A 15000-nucleotide genomic window follows, 5' to 3' on the forward strand; every position below is an offset into this window, starting at 1 on the left:
AATATAGCGCGCTGCCAACCCACAGCTCTCTGCGTCCTCCCCTAACAGGATGGGTAGCCTACTCATCAGAGAGGTCTTTGAAACCTTGAATAAGGGTTTCAAATGTGTTTATATTTTTATTTTATTTTATATTTTTCACATTTTGTCAGGTTCTGCTGTTGTGCAGTGGCTGCACAGTCTCTCTCGCTCTCTCTAGTTTTCTCTCTCTCTCTTTTCTCCCTCTCTCTTTTCTCTCTCTCACTCACCAGTCTAACAGACATTGATCTCCAGCCAGACAAGGTGACCCAAAGTGTTGTTCAGCTCTTCCGCTGTCTCTCTCCTCTCTCATTTTATCTGTACGTGGGAAAGACCCTGACCTCGCACACTGGTGCCATGTCCTAGCATTCTCTCTGTGTCCCACACGGATGGGTGTGCACCTGTTTGTACACATGTTGCTTTCGATTATATCTACCGTCTTATTTATCTGTACAAAATGTCTGCAAATTAATATCAATTTCTACGGCTCCTGGTCAACTTCACACTCAGTAGCACACATTATAGTGCACATAACAGGACTCAGTAGGTACCTTCAATTTCTACAGCAAGTGGTGAAGCGTGTGTGTCATTACCATCCTGCTTTCTCTCAGAGTGGTGTGTGGTAATGGTAACTCCTGGCTAAGCAGTACATGGTCCATATGGTCTCAGTGTTAATGACATTACTGGAAAAATGAATGGCTGTCATTGTTGCTTAAATATGTATAAAGAGGCTTTAATGTGCTCTTTCTCTTTCTCTCTCATTCACCTCCCTCTCTGCTACACTCTTAGAATAAAAGGTTCCAAAAGGTTCTTCGGCTGTCCCCATAGGGGAACCCTTTTTGGTTTCAGGTAGAACCCTCTGTGAAAAGGGTTCTTTAAAGGGTTATCTTATGGGGACAGATGAATAACCCTTTTAGGTACTAGATAGCACCTCTTCTCCTAAGATTGTACAGAAGCTTAGCGTATTTTTTAGTGAAACAATTTTCTGCCTTTTTTTTTTACCATGTTTTAATCCTTGCCTTTATTATCTCTATCCTCAGGACGTCGAGAAAGTTCCTCCATCTGTGATAGTGACCCCTGAACCCTGCCCCCTGACCCTTGACCTGGAGTCTGAGGTAACATCTGCCATCTTGTCCCTTCTCCTCAGCTCACTGATCACCTGGTTCATAACACACACATTACTTTTTTAAGCTAGCTATATTATTGCTTTATAACAATTCTGGAAAAGATGAAAAGTATACACATTCACAATAAAATCTTTATTGAGTTTAATATAATAGTTATTCATATAATTGTATCTTATTGTTTGATTATTATTGTTATATCGAATACTTATTAAACAAATATTTAGCATTTTATGAAGCACAATTGTACAATTATACTGAAGGATATACATATTAACAGTATTTACAATTTTGACTGTCATAACTGTCAGTGTGTCTTATAAAATGGGTTCACTATTTTACTAAATCATTTTCACATTTCAATAGAGGTTGACTTTGCTGATTTAATTTGATAAATGTTATAATAATTGTTCACTGTCTTCAGCGTGATAAAAACACACTTCCTTACCTCAGAACCTTTTCTGTGTTGATTTTGTTTAGATTTGGTACAATATTACCACAGTATGTAACCCTCTGAATGTGTCTCTATACAGTGAGGCAGTCCAGACGATATGTTGGCCTCTGTTTTCTATACCTCTGGTGAAGCTGTGTGTTGATCGTCTGACAGTTCTGGTTGTGAAGGCAGCCAGCGGTAGATGTACAGGCTCCATACGGATTAGAGTTAAGTGCTAATGATTTTAATGGTCGGCGCGACCAGAAGACAGACATGCAACTAGCTCAGGAGGACGCCTTTCTTGTTGGGACTTCTTTCACCTTCTATATCAGGGATCATCATCTGGCGGCTCGCATCAATTTGCAGAGTACAAATGATTTAGAATTATGTTCTGGCCCCCCGACCATCCACTCAAGAAAATATCTGCTCGCGGCTGAATCTAGTTGATGTTCCCTGCTCTCTATGTTGTGATAATTACAATACAAATCTCCCAACAAAGTCCTCAGTTTTTTGTATGCAGAAATCTGAGCACAGTGACTGTACATAAGGTATCTTTTGAGGATTGTTACAGCATATATTTGACAGGCTCATGTCTCTGTGGCTTGTGTCTGTGACGGAATGCAATTCTCTGTCTGGTGTCCGACAGCACAGGCTGATTGACAGGTGGGGAGTGACATGCCCTCTCTGCTCCCTAGTGGTCATTGGATAGGGTCACAACCTTTCACCTCTCAGCTGACCCTTGACCCTGGGACTCTGTCTCCTGTCTCCATGGGGACAGACTTCACTTCTCACACTGACAGACAGAGGGACGGGTGGGAGTATGGGATGAGATTGAGGGAGAGAGAGAGGGATGGAGGAACCTCTCTATCGGGGCAGACAGACAGCCAGGCAGTGAAGGATGGCGTGCGGAAGGAGGAAGGGAGAGGAGGAGGGAAGAGAAAGAGTTAGGGATGGAGGGATCTGGCAGTGGGTGCAGCCAGACAGGCAGGCAGACAGGGAGAGCGGAGGCAGGCAGTGACCTTACTGTTGTCCCAGTAGGATCGAAGGGCTTATTTAAAGGCCTGGTCAATGTGGAGTATCACCCTCACATATCACTGTGTCTGAGATAACAGCCTCACAGCCTGACGACTCATCACCACTGTAATACAACGCTCACATACACACTCAGACACAAGTGTGTGTGTCCACTTCGTGGAACAACTCTCCGAAAAGCCCCGGAAATTTTGAACAAAGACAGCATCAATATCAGCGTCACAGTTGCTCTGTGTGTTTGTTAAGTGTATACTCTAAGGAATCGTGTGGCAGTGACAGGGTTAACGCCAATCAGTGCAATATAAGACAGCGGTGTGTGTGTGGCTGCGACATTAGGACACCTGCATACTTCAGCATTTTCTGCCTGTCAGGAGTTCTGAGGTCACTGGTTGGGGGAGAGGGGAGGTGGGGGTTGGAGGGGGGGGGGGGGTTAGAAGCAGGCTCAAGCTATAGAGCATGTTACAGGGTGTGAGTGAGTGTGTGCGTGCGTGTGTGTGTGTGTGTGGTGCCTCGCAGGCTGCCAGCAGGTCAGGTTATTATTGAAGGACACAGACACAGCAACATCACGGTGTGTGTATGTGGGGAGGTACTGTATGTGGGGAGGTACTGTATGTGGGGAGGTACTGTATGTGGGGAGGTACTGTATGTGGGGAGGTACTGTATGTGGGGAGGTACTGTATGTGGGGAGGTACTGTATGTGGGTGAGTTTATGTATTTTTCTTCATTAATACAGTATTTGTCTTTGTCTCCTTGTACAGAAGAATCCTTGTGTATATATATATATATATACTGTATATAGTTATATATATATATATACATAATGTCTCAGAGCACCCCTCTTCTCCTTTCAAATTATGTTGATGTCCAATGCTGTATGTCTCTCCTCCCATGTTTCTAGTTGTGTGAGTGCAGAGCCCATATTTAGTCTGTTTTATTCAGATCTATTTTAATTAGTCTTTGGTGGAGACTTCGGTAGAGTGTGTGGGGCACGTATGTGTTTGCGAGAGGGAAGTGAGGGAGGGGGGTAGGCAGAGATACTGTCCTCAGGTAGGGAATGTCTGTTCACAGCATGATTGAGAGAGATGCAGTGATTAGTTGTGAGTTGGTTCAGGGGAAATACATTACACTATCATAGTTCTTAGCCTTAGGGTCTTCCTGTAGCCCACAGCATTCCCACATCTCCTCCCTCTCTCCTCTTTTCTTCTATGTCCTCTCCCTCTCACACACACACACACACACACACACACACACACACACACACACACACACACACACACACACACACACACACACACACACACACACACACACACACACACACACACACACACACACACACACACACACACACACACACACACACACACACACACACACACACACACACACACACACACACACACTTCTCCTTCCTCTTGTCTTCCCTCTCCTCTCTTCCCTGCAGTGTCTCCCCAGCACTAGCTCGTTAGCTTTGCACCCCGTGTCTAATTAAACTCCAGCAGCCCTTGTGTTAGCGCTGATGCTATAGAGTTGTTAACATGGCACAATACCAACACTCCTCAGGATATATCTCAATACACAGTCCTACAGGAAGAATCCATCTAGCTGCAATACACACCGTGGCCCCGATGCTAATGTATATTAACAACCCAACTAGCTACCCTTTGAACAGCCACACAATGCAGCACTCTACATCTAAATAGAGATTTTCCTCAGTATAATTGAGCATGGATCCCTGTACTGGGACATTCTAGCTGTACTGGATATATGCTTGCACGTGTGCAAATTCCTGCATGGACTAAATCTTTCACCTTGGCATATAGTGCATCCATAACATTGTGTGTTTATGTGTGTGACTCCTGTCCCTCCTTATATAAATGTACCTACTAGTCCCAGTGCATCCATAACCAGATGCAGCCGTCCATCCCCTCTCTCTAACACCCTTTTATTTCCCTCTCGCAGGGCACACACACACACACACACACACACACACACACACACACACACACACACACACACACACACACACACACACACACACACACACACACACACACACACACACACACACACACACACACACACACACACACACACACACACACACACACACACACACACACACACACACACACACACACACTGAGAACATATTGCCTAGGCCTGGCTGGAACAGGAGGCTTCTCCTGCTTGTTATCTTGATAAATAACCAGGCTGCAGGGAAAGTGCTGAATTCTAGCTTTCTCCCTCTATATCCTCAGGATGACATTCATTTGAAGTGCTGCGAGGGAACTAACTAACACAGAGATAAATAAGGAGACGCCAGTGCTAAACACACGGCTGTTCCCATATATACACTGAGTGTACAAAACGTTAGGAACACCTTCCTAATATTGGGAACAGCCTCAATTCATCGGGGCATGGACTCTACAAGGTGTTGAAAGCCTTCCACAGGGATGCTGGCCCATGTTGACTCCAATGCTCCCCACAGTTGTGTCAATTTGACTGGTTGTCCTTTGGCTGGTGGACCATTCCTGATACACACGGGAAACTGTTGTGTGTGAAAAAAACAGCAGCTTTGCAGTTCTTGACACACACAAAAGTGTCATGGTGCGTATATTCAAGGAAGCACATATGCCTCAATGCAGTCATATTTGTGGCTAATTGGGGGTGTGACTTTCAGTTAGTTATTTTTGGCCACCCCATTCCACGGTCTGTCTCTCTCTCTCTGCCCCCCCCCCAGGATGGAGCATCCTGCTATAAGACACCCCATTATTTTAACAATGTATGATGAGGTGCATAAAAAGGTCACTCCCTGATATCTAGCTCCATGTAACAACAGGATGTATGGACTAAACCCTGCGGACTCTTCTGTCACTGTCCCAGTGTTTTACAGTGAGGGATTCATATTCCCACTGGAGTTGGTACATCACACTGTGTGTTAAGGCTTCCAGACTAGCAAAAAGGCCTCGACAAGTTCTGGGTTAGCAGTACTGTTGTCTTCTGTTTGTGTGTGTTTGGTTCCCCTATAAAGAAGTGTTTTAATTCTATTAACTGTATTTATCACATGCTGTCATGACATGGTCATGTGATCACATGAACCACTGCCAGCAATTAAGTCCTATAAATCACCCATTCACAGAAAGAGGTAGAACATGGGAGAGAGGGAGAGAAAGAGAGAGGGAGGGAGAGGGAAATGGGTGGGTAAGGGAGAGAACAGCAAATAATAGACGTTTGCATTTTTTTTCTATAGTAAGTCATTCTGTTATTCTTTTGTATATTAATGTGCTTCCGCTATGTGTTCATGCTAAATTAATTATAGCGAGAAAGAGACAGAGACAGACAGAGAGAGAGAGAGATGTGAGCGAGAGTGAGCCAGCCGCAGAGGCTATATATCAGCTGTGTGGTCTACATCTCTCTCTCTCTTTCCTGCTAGACTGACTTATCACTGACGTATCCCCCTCTCCCCTTCTCAGCACATGCTAGCTAGACTGATGGATTCCTCCCTGTACACAGTAGAGTAGACCTACAGACTGACGGATGGCTCTCAACTGATGGCTCTCTTCTCTGCTGCAAGCATCCACCATTTTACAGCTACTGTACATTACCATGTAAGATAGTCTATCTCTAAATAGTCTCTTTCATTTGGACTATTCTCACTTGGCCCTGATTTATCATAGTAAAAGTGGTTCCAGTTGTAATCAGTGAATTGATGTACTGAAGCTACTACTCAGTGCCTGCAGGGCACGCTGGCTGGACCAGGGCTGACCTCTGCATTCCCTGTATCAGTTTCTTCAAACCTGGAGGCAGGGTACAAACAGAGACTCAGCCTGGTCACTGGCTTTTAAATGGCTGATTAAACTTTCATGACAGGAAAAGGACAGGTTCTGGTGATGGAAGAGGAGAGTAGAGAACACACACACACACTCCTAATAGACTACCGCAAATCCTTTAATGCATGCTCCGATTGAGCCTGTTTAACACACACACACACACACACACACACACACACACACACACACACACACACACACACACACACACACACACACACACACACACACACACACACACACACACACACACACACACACACACACACACACACACACACACACACACACACACACACACACACACACACACACACACGCACACACAGTGTTTAACAAGCAGGTATTCGAGGGATAAGAGAGTTTTAATGATTGGCGAAGTGATTCCCAGCAGATCTGCTCTCTCTGTTTCCCAGTCCTCCCCTCTGTCGATGTCTCAGATAATGATGTCAATGAGAACGGATGCAGTGAGAGAAGGAGGGAGGAGAGGAGGAGAAACATGCTGCTAATCGCTAGGCCACAGAGGAATCTCTACGTACTTTGTTTCCGTGGAGTGAGATGCTCAGAGAGGCAACATACTCATGCTCAGAGTACTGGGTAGGCTACATTAACTAAGTGTTCCTGTTGTCACAGAAATCTCCCTTTCCCTCTCTGCTCCACTCTCACTGTTCTGTTAGTGGCCATTTTGGATGTGTGCTCAAATCTTACATAAACAGGGCAATGTGCCCTCCTCACTTTGCCTCCCCCTCTCTCTCTCCTTTCTCCCCTGCTCCCTCTCCCACTCAATGCTCCTGTGCTCTACTGCTCTGGGTCAAGGTTGACACACATATGGTACAGAGGGAGGGAGGAGAGGGAAGAGAGGAGGAGGCACGCAGGAGGTGGAGCAAGAGAGAGGTGTGCATGAGGGATCTCTCTTTATCTGCATCTCCCTGCCTCCCTCTATATTTATTTATTTCTCATATGCAAACACACACGGGTCTATTTTAGAACTGGAAAGTGAGACACTTCCAGCAGGAGTGAACACCACCTGCTTCACAACAACACTTTATTTACACTAAAAACTCCAATTCTGAGAAATACTTATTTGTTTACATTCATATACAGTATATTATTTTCCGTCCTTCAAATGGGCTTGTACTGTACCTTCTCCATGATTTCCATTCCCCCAGTGATCTCCAGTGATTGGCTGTTAGATTTAGGGGTGTTGACCTGCTGTCAGGGTTAGATTGGACCAATCAGAGCCATGGCAGCAGACAGACCCCTATCCCACCTGTACTCAGCTCGATACAGGGCCACACAGCTTGCTGAGCAGAGGTTGTGTGTGTGTGTGTGTGTGTGTGTGTGCAGCAGCAGGGAGTCTGTAGAAGAGGTTTAGTTTGCAGTATCATAGAAAGATTGCCTGACTGGGGGGGGGGGGGGTTTATTTGATGCAGTTTTTGTTGCTTTGTTTTGCGGTGTAGTTGTATGGTTAGTAAATACCTGGGACTGATAACACTGGACTGGTATTAGGGTTAGAGCAAATGTAGAAAATGTAGTATGCTTTAAATGCCAGGATGTCATACTCATTTCAGCTTTTCATCAAGTAGAAGTCGCTGCACATTATTGAGGAAGAGAATTGTCTTTTCACACTTGTGTTTGACAGCTGATAATCAGGGGATGCGCTTTACATAAATTAACATATGCATATTGTGCATGAGATGACCCCTTGGATGAGTAGTATGTTGATATTTGTTTCTTACTGCATACGTTTTTACTAAACAGTACATTGTAAATACTTTGCAGTGCTATTAATACACAGTATGTTGTTTTAGTAAGTAGTGGGCAAGACAGATTTCGGACACAGTCTTTGTCTAAGCTGGGGTTATTGGCAGTGAGGGTTGTGAAGAAGGATCATTTTATTGCATGTCAGCAGAGTTGAAGTTTGCAACAAATAAATGGTATTGTTATGCTGCTGCTAGCTTCAGCATCAACATGTAATAAAGCAGGGTGTTTTCTTTTCTCTCCAAGGCTCCTCTCCTCTGCCAGGCGTGGATAATTACATGTTCTTTTTCATTTAAGTTCCATTAGAGCTGTTTTCCAGAATGTCTTCGTTTTAACTTTATCTTTTTCCATCATCAAAGTGAAATCTAAAAAGGGCGATCATTGCAATTTAATTACGACAAATTCCTTTGTGAATTTCCTCTAGTGTTTGTTTACAAGTGTATTTGCCTGCTTCTGCAGTTTTTGTGAGGGCTTGTGTGTGTGTATTGCTGGTGTGCATCTCTGTGTGTATGTGTCTGTGTCTTTTAATGGCTACAGTATGCACTTGTGTGAGTGTTGTGTGTGTGTGTATCAATCGCACTGGGCTTTATGTAAATAGATAAGATGGTGTTTTATTCCCAATCAGAGGAATCTCCTGTCGCGTCCCAGTCTCTACATAATAACCTCCAGCATCGCTCTGTACCCCCCGACACACACACACGCACACACACACACAGCATTTTGCAGACACGGCACATTTCCTCTCTCAGGGGGGAAAGGCTTTGATAAATGAAAATAAATACTTTTCTTCACATAAAGAGCTAACAGGGAAAGGAAGGAGGGTAGAGAAAGGGGGAAGTGGTAATGAGAGGGAATAGGGTAAAAGACAGTGAGGAAGAGGGGTAAAAGGGGTAATGAGAGGGAGTAGGGTAAAAGACAGTGAGGAAGAGGGGTACAAGGGGTAATGAGGGGGAGTAGGGTAAAAGACAGTGAGGAAGAGGGGTAAAAGGGGTAATGAGAGGGAGTAGGGTAAAAGACAGTGAGGAAGAGGGGTAGAATGGGTAATGAGGGGGAGTAGGGTAAAAGACAGTGAGGAAGAGGGGTAAAAGGGGTAATGAGAGGGATTAGGGTAAAAGAAAGTGAGGAAGAGGGGTAAAGGGGTAATGAGAGGGAGTAGGGTAAAAGACAGTGAGGAAGAGGGGTAAAAGGGGTAATGAGAGGGAGTAGGGTAAAAGACAGTGAGGAAGAGGGGTAGAATGGGTAATGAGGGGGAGTAGGGTAAAAGACAGTGAGGAAGAGGGGTAAAAGGGGTAATGAGAGGGATTAGGGTAAAAGAAAGTGAGGAAGAGGGGTAAAAGGGGTAATGAGAGGGAGTAGGGTAAAAGACAGTGAGGAAGAGGGGTAAAAGGGGTAATGAGAGGGGACATGGTAAAAGACAGTGAGGAGGAGAGGTAAAAGGGGTAATGAGAGGGGACATGGTAAAAGACATGAGGAGGAGAGGTAAAAGGGGTAATGAGAGGGGACATGGTAAAAGACATGAGGAGGAGAGGTAAAAGGGGTAATGAGAGGGGACATGGTAAAAGACATGAGGAGGAGAGGTAAAAGGGGTAATGAGAGGGGACATGGTAAAAGACATGAGGAGGAGAGGTAAAAGGGGTAATGAGGGTCTCTGTTCAGTAAATCCTCACATTTAGATTTTTTCCAGAGAGAGAGATTAAAATAATGATCTGACATTGGGACAGGACAACATTGTATTTATTGTTTTTAATGTTGATGGGAGTGAGTGAGTGAGTGAGTGGTGAGTGAGTGAGTGAGTGAGTGAGTGAGTGAGTGAGTGAGTGAGTGAGTGAGTGAGTGAGTGAGTGAGTGAGTGAGTGAGTGAGTGACTGAGTGAGTGAGTGACTGAGTGAGTGAGTGAGTGAGTGAGTGAGGTCTGACTGAGCACATAGGTTATCATTCAGGAAGCTGCAGCATGCATCTCTTATCAGCTGATCAGTATCTATAGCCAGACTAGAGAGAGAAAAAGAATGAGATAAAAAAGAGGGAGAAAGATACAGAAAGAGAAAGAGAATAAATACACTGAAGGTGTAGGTGGTTTATACTGAGTTTAACTAAGAGAAAAACAACACATGATTTAGAGGAAACTGGTTTTATCCTCCTCTTTCCTTCTGTCCATTTCTCATTCCGCAATGTCAGAGAAGCCCCTCTCTTTTCCACGATTTTTCTCTCTCTTTCTTTCACCCTCATATCTCTCTCTACCCTTGCTCTTCCAGACCCCATTTAAAAAACACTCCCAAACCATAGACAGCTCTATAACTATAACTCCACCTCTCCTCTCCTCCCTTCATCCAGAGCTAAATGACTTTCAGAAATAAAGAACATCTTATCTACTGCCTCCAAAGTACAGCCTATCACGGCCACGGTCTCTGATCACGGCCACGGTCTCTGGTCACAGCCACGGTCTCTGGTCACAGCCACGGTCTCTGGTCACGGCCACGGTCTCTGGTCACAGCCACGGTCTCTGGTCACAGCCACGGTCTCTGGTCACGGCCACGGTCTCTGGTCACAGCCACGGTCTCTGGTCACGGCCACGGTCTCTGGTCACGGCCACGGTCTCTGGTCACGGCCACGGTCTCTGGTCACAGCCACGGTCTCTGGTCACGGCCACGGTGTCTGGTCACAGCCACGGTCTCTGGTCACAGCCACGGTCTCTGGTCACAGCCACGGTCTCTGGTCACAGCCACGGTCTCTGGTCACGGCCACGGTCTCTGGTCACGGCCACGGTCTCTGGTCACGGCCACGGTCTCTGGTCACAGCCACGGTCTCTGGTCACAGCCACGGTCTCTGGTCACAGCCACGGTCTCTGGTCACGGCCACGGTCTCTGGTCACAGCCACGGTCTCTGATCACGGCCACGGTCTCTGGTCCTACCACACACTATAATGGCAGAGTAATGTCTTATATTAAACCGTTTTCATTGTTGGGACGTAGTCTCTCTAGACCAGGAATGGGCAACTGGTGGCCCCCAAGTCCCTCGAATGCAGCAAACTTGCTTTAAAACGGCAACCTTTTCTCTAAGCTCCATGGCAAAATGTGTAGAATTGCACAAAAAATATATATATATATTTTTTAAATGCCTCTCCCCTGGCAAGAGGGGTGTCGCTAACCTGTTTTGCTCACAAGGTAGGTGGGGGGTATGGATGTGGGTACGCAGACCCGCAAGCCGCTGCTGCCCGTCATGATGAGTTCAGATTTTGTGGCCCCCACTCCCATCAAAGTTGCCCATCCACCTGCTCTAGACAGACTGGTTGCCTCCCACAATCTACCAACGTTCCAGTTTACATGTCTAAGTATACCACGTCCGCTTGGCATAGAGGAGGGAGTAGGGTAGAAGACAGTGAGGAAGAGGGGTAAAAGGGGTAATGAGAGGGAATGGGGTAAAAGACAGTGAGGAAGAGGGGTAAAAGGGGTAATGAGGGGGAATAGGGTAAAAGACAGTGAGGAAGAGGGGTAAAAGGGGTAATGAGGGGGAATAGGGTAAAAGAAAGTGAGGAAGAGGGGTAAAAGGGGTAATGAGAGGGAATGGGGTAAAAGACAGTGAGGAAGAGGGGTAAAAGGGGTAATGAGAGGGGAATAGGGTAAAAGGGGGTAAAAGGGGGTAATGAGAGGGACATGGGACGGACATGAGGAGGAGAGGTAAAAGGGGTAATGAGAGGGACATGAGGAAGAGGGGTAAAAGGGGTAATGAGAGGGGGACATGGTAAAAGACATGAGGAGGAGAGGTAAAGGGGTAATGAGAGGGGACATGGTAAAAGACATGAGGAGGAGAGGTAAAAGGGGTAATGAGAGGGGACATGGTAAAAGACAGTGAGGAGGAGAAAGTAAAAGGGGTAATGAGAGGGGACATGGTAAAAGACATGAGGAGGAGAGGTTTTAAAAGGGGCCCCTAATTTTTCTCTCTCTTTCTTTCACCCTCATATCTCTCTCTACCCTTGCTCTTCCAGGGTCTCTGTTCAGTAAATCCTCACATTTAGATTTTTTGGTCACGGCCACGGTATCTGGTCACAGCCACGGTCTCTGATCACGGCCACGGTCTCTGGTCACCGCCACGGTCTCTGGTCACAGCCACGGTCTCTGGTCACCGCCACGGTCTCTGGTCACAGCCACGGTCTCTGGTCACAGCCACGGTCTCTGGTCACCGCCACGGTCTCTGGTCACGGCCACGGTCTCTGGTCACGGCCACGGTCTCTGGTCACAGCCACGGTCTCTGGTCACGGCCACGGTCTCTGATCACGGCCACGGTCTCTGGTCACAGCCACGGTCTCTGGTCTTAGCCACGGTCTCTGGTCCTACCACACACTATAATGGCAGAGTAATGTCTTATATTCAACCGTTTTCATTGTTGGGACGTAGTCTCTCTAGACCAGGAATGGGCAACTGGTGGCCCCCAAGTCCCTCGAATGCAGCAAACTTGCTTTAAAACGGCAACCTTTTCTCTAAGCTCCATGGCAAAATGTGTAGAATTGCACAAAAAATATATATATATATTTTTTAAATGCCTCTCCCCTGGCAAGAGGGGTGTCCCTAACCTGTTTTGCTCACAAGGTAGGTGGGGGTATGGATGTGGGTACGCAGACCCGCAAGCCGCTGCTGCCCGTCATGATGAGTTCAGATTTTGTGGCCCCCACTCCCATCAAAGTTGCCCATCCACCTGCTCTAGACAGACTGGTTGCCTCCCACAATCTACCAACGTTCCAGTTTACATGTCTAAGTATACCACGTCCGCTTGGCATAGAGGAAAAGGCCTTATCTGCTAGTTGCCCTAGCTTAAACAGCACAATTCCCACCCACATTTTAAGCTTCGCCTACCCTAAACTCTTTATTTGTTTGGAGAGCTGTCCTTTGAAGTTACCAAGAGAATGTGTCATTAATCCCAGACCTAGTGCTGTTGCTGCCCTGGCTCTGGGATTCCCGAGACTATTTGGGACAGGAAGCTGACAAGAGAATGTGTCATTAATCCCAGACCTAGTGCTGTTGCTGCCCTGGCTCTGGGATTCCCGAGACTATTTGGGACAGGAAGCTGACAAGAGGCAGGTGTCATTAATCCCAGACCTAGTGCTGTTGCTGCCCTGGCTCTGGGATTCCCGAGACTAGTTGGGACAGGAAGCTGACAAGAGGCAGGTGTCCACTCGTTCTGTTCTGTCCACTTTTCCTCTCAGCTCCTCTCCTCTTCTGCTCTGTGGTTGAGAGAGCAGGGAATCTGTCTTAGGTCTGGACTTACCGTGTGTGTCCACTAACTCAGACCCTCCTTCAGGCACTCAGCAGGGATGAGAGAAAAGGATGATGATAGGAGAGAACGAAGTGCAGTGATGCTAAATCTGTCCACAAGATCTCTGTATCACTAGATCCATCCTCCCAAGATAGAACACTGTGTGCGTACATGCTAATACAAACGCAAATGCACACGAGGCTTGGGCTGTATCCAGATTGACCTACTTTCATATTGACCTTGTAACATCCTGGGATATTCGGTAATACCGGCACTGAACACAAGAGGCGCTATTTTCAAACCCCACTGAGCCTCTGATATCCGAAAGTTAGTAAAGGCTAACAAGTACATGTTAAATCCCATAGCAACTAAATGCTAACGAGCGCATTGGGAACATTTTATACAGTCTCTGACTTAATATATTTTCAGGATCAACATCCCAGAGCATAGAGTTACACAAGTAACTCAAAAATGCTACTCAGTTTGCTGCAAGCACAAAACAAATATGACAAGCAAGACTCTTGATCCAAGAGGCAATTGTCTGCTGTTACTAAGCAAAACTTGATTTTGCAGGAAACTAAGCACTTAGCTAAATAGCTAACTAGCCACTAAATTAGCAAACCAAATGCACAACTGCAGAGCATTAAGCACATTTCAGACAGTCAACTTAATAGTTATAAGAGATCCAGCAGGCAAACATTTAGTTGTGAATTCCATATTGTAACTAGATCACCTGGCGCATGCTGCACGACAGTGAGTGACTCACAAGGCTCCGGTCTCTCGTGTTTTGTGCTTGTTAACAAACACCACGTGACTGGGGACAACCGCTAAGCTTCATAATGAAAAATGATGTGACGGGGGGAAATGAAGAACGCAATCTTCTTTATCTCCGAACATATTGCACAAGTTTATTGCAATTATTTACTTAAAGAGTAGCTACAAATATTCCAAAACAAAAAACATGTAAACTTCAAAGAAATAGTTGAAACTGTATTGACGGTATTGAAATACCATCCCGTGGCTTTTTCCAAATACCCCAGTATACCACCCAAGCCTAAAATACCCCAGTATACCACCCAAGCCTAAAATACCCCAGTATACCACCCAAGCCTAAAATACCCCAGTATACCACCCAAGCCTAAAATATCCCAGTATACCACCCAAGCCTAAAATACCCCAGTATACCACCCAAGCCTAAAATACCCCAGTATACCACCCAAGCCTAAAATACCCCAGTATACCACCCAAGCCTAAAATACCCCAGTATACCACCCAAGCCTAAAATACCCCCAGTAAAATACCACCACCCAAGCCTAAAATACCCCAGTATACCACCCAAGCCTAAAACACCCCAGTATACCACCCAAGCCTAAAATACCCCAGTATACCACCCAAGCCTAAAATATCCCAGTATACCACCCAAGCCTAAAATACCCCAGTGTACCACCCAAGCCTAAAACACCCCAGTATACCACCCAAGCCTAAAATACCCCAGTATACCACCCAAGCCTAAAACACTCACTTGACATGTTACTATAAGGTTAACGTGTTCTTT

The 15000-nt window shown here is 45.8% G+C and overlaps 1 protein-coding gene across 1 annotated transcript in view; it reads left to right on the plus strand.

Moving 5' to 3' along the window:
• The window catches only part of LOC124001828 (transcription factor Maf-like), a 66522-nt gene that overhangs the window by 10734 nt on the left and 40788 nt on the right, over nt 1-15000 (plus strand). Inside the window, exon 2 of the mRNA XM_046308944.1 lies at nt 1056-1130. Within this exon, the coding sequence (XP_046164900.1) occupies nt 1056-1083 (28 nt within the window). The 3' untranslated portion in view covers nt 1084-1130. The remainder of the gene's footprint in view (nt 1-1055; nt 1131-15000) is intronic.

Source organism: Oncorhynchus gorbuscha, linkage group LG02, assembly GCF_021184085.1.
Source record: "Oncorhynchus gorbuscha isolate QuinsamMale2020 ecotype Even-year linkage group LG02, OgorEven_v1.0, whole genome shotgun sequence".
Lineage (NCBI taxonomy): Eukaryota > Metazoa > Chordata > Actinopteri > Salmoniformes > Salmonidae > Oncorhynchus > Oncorhynchus gorbuscha.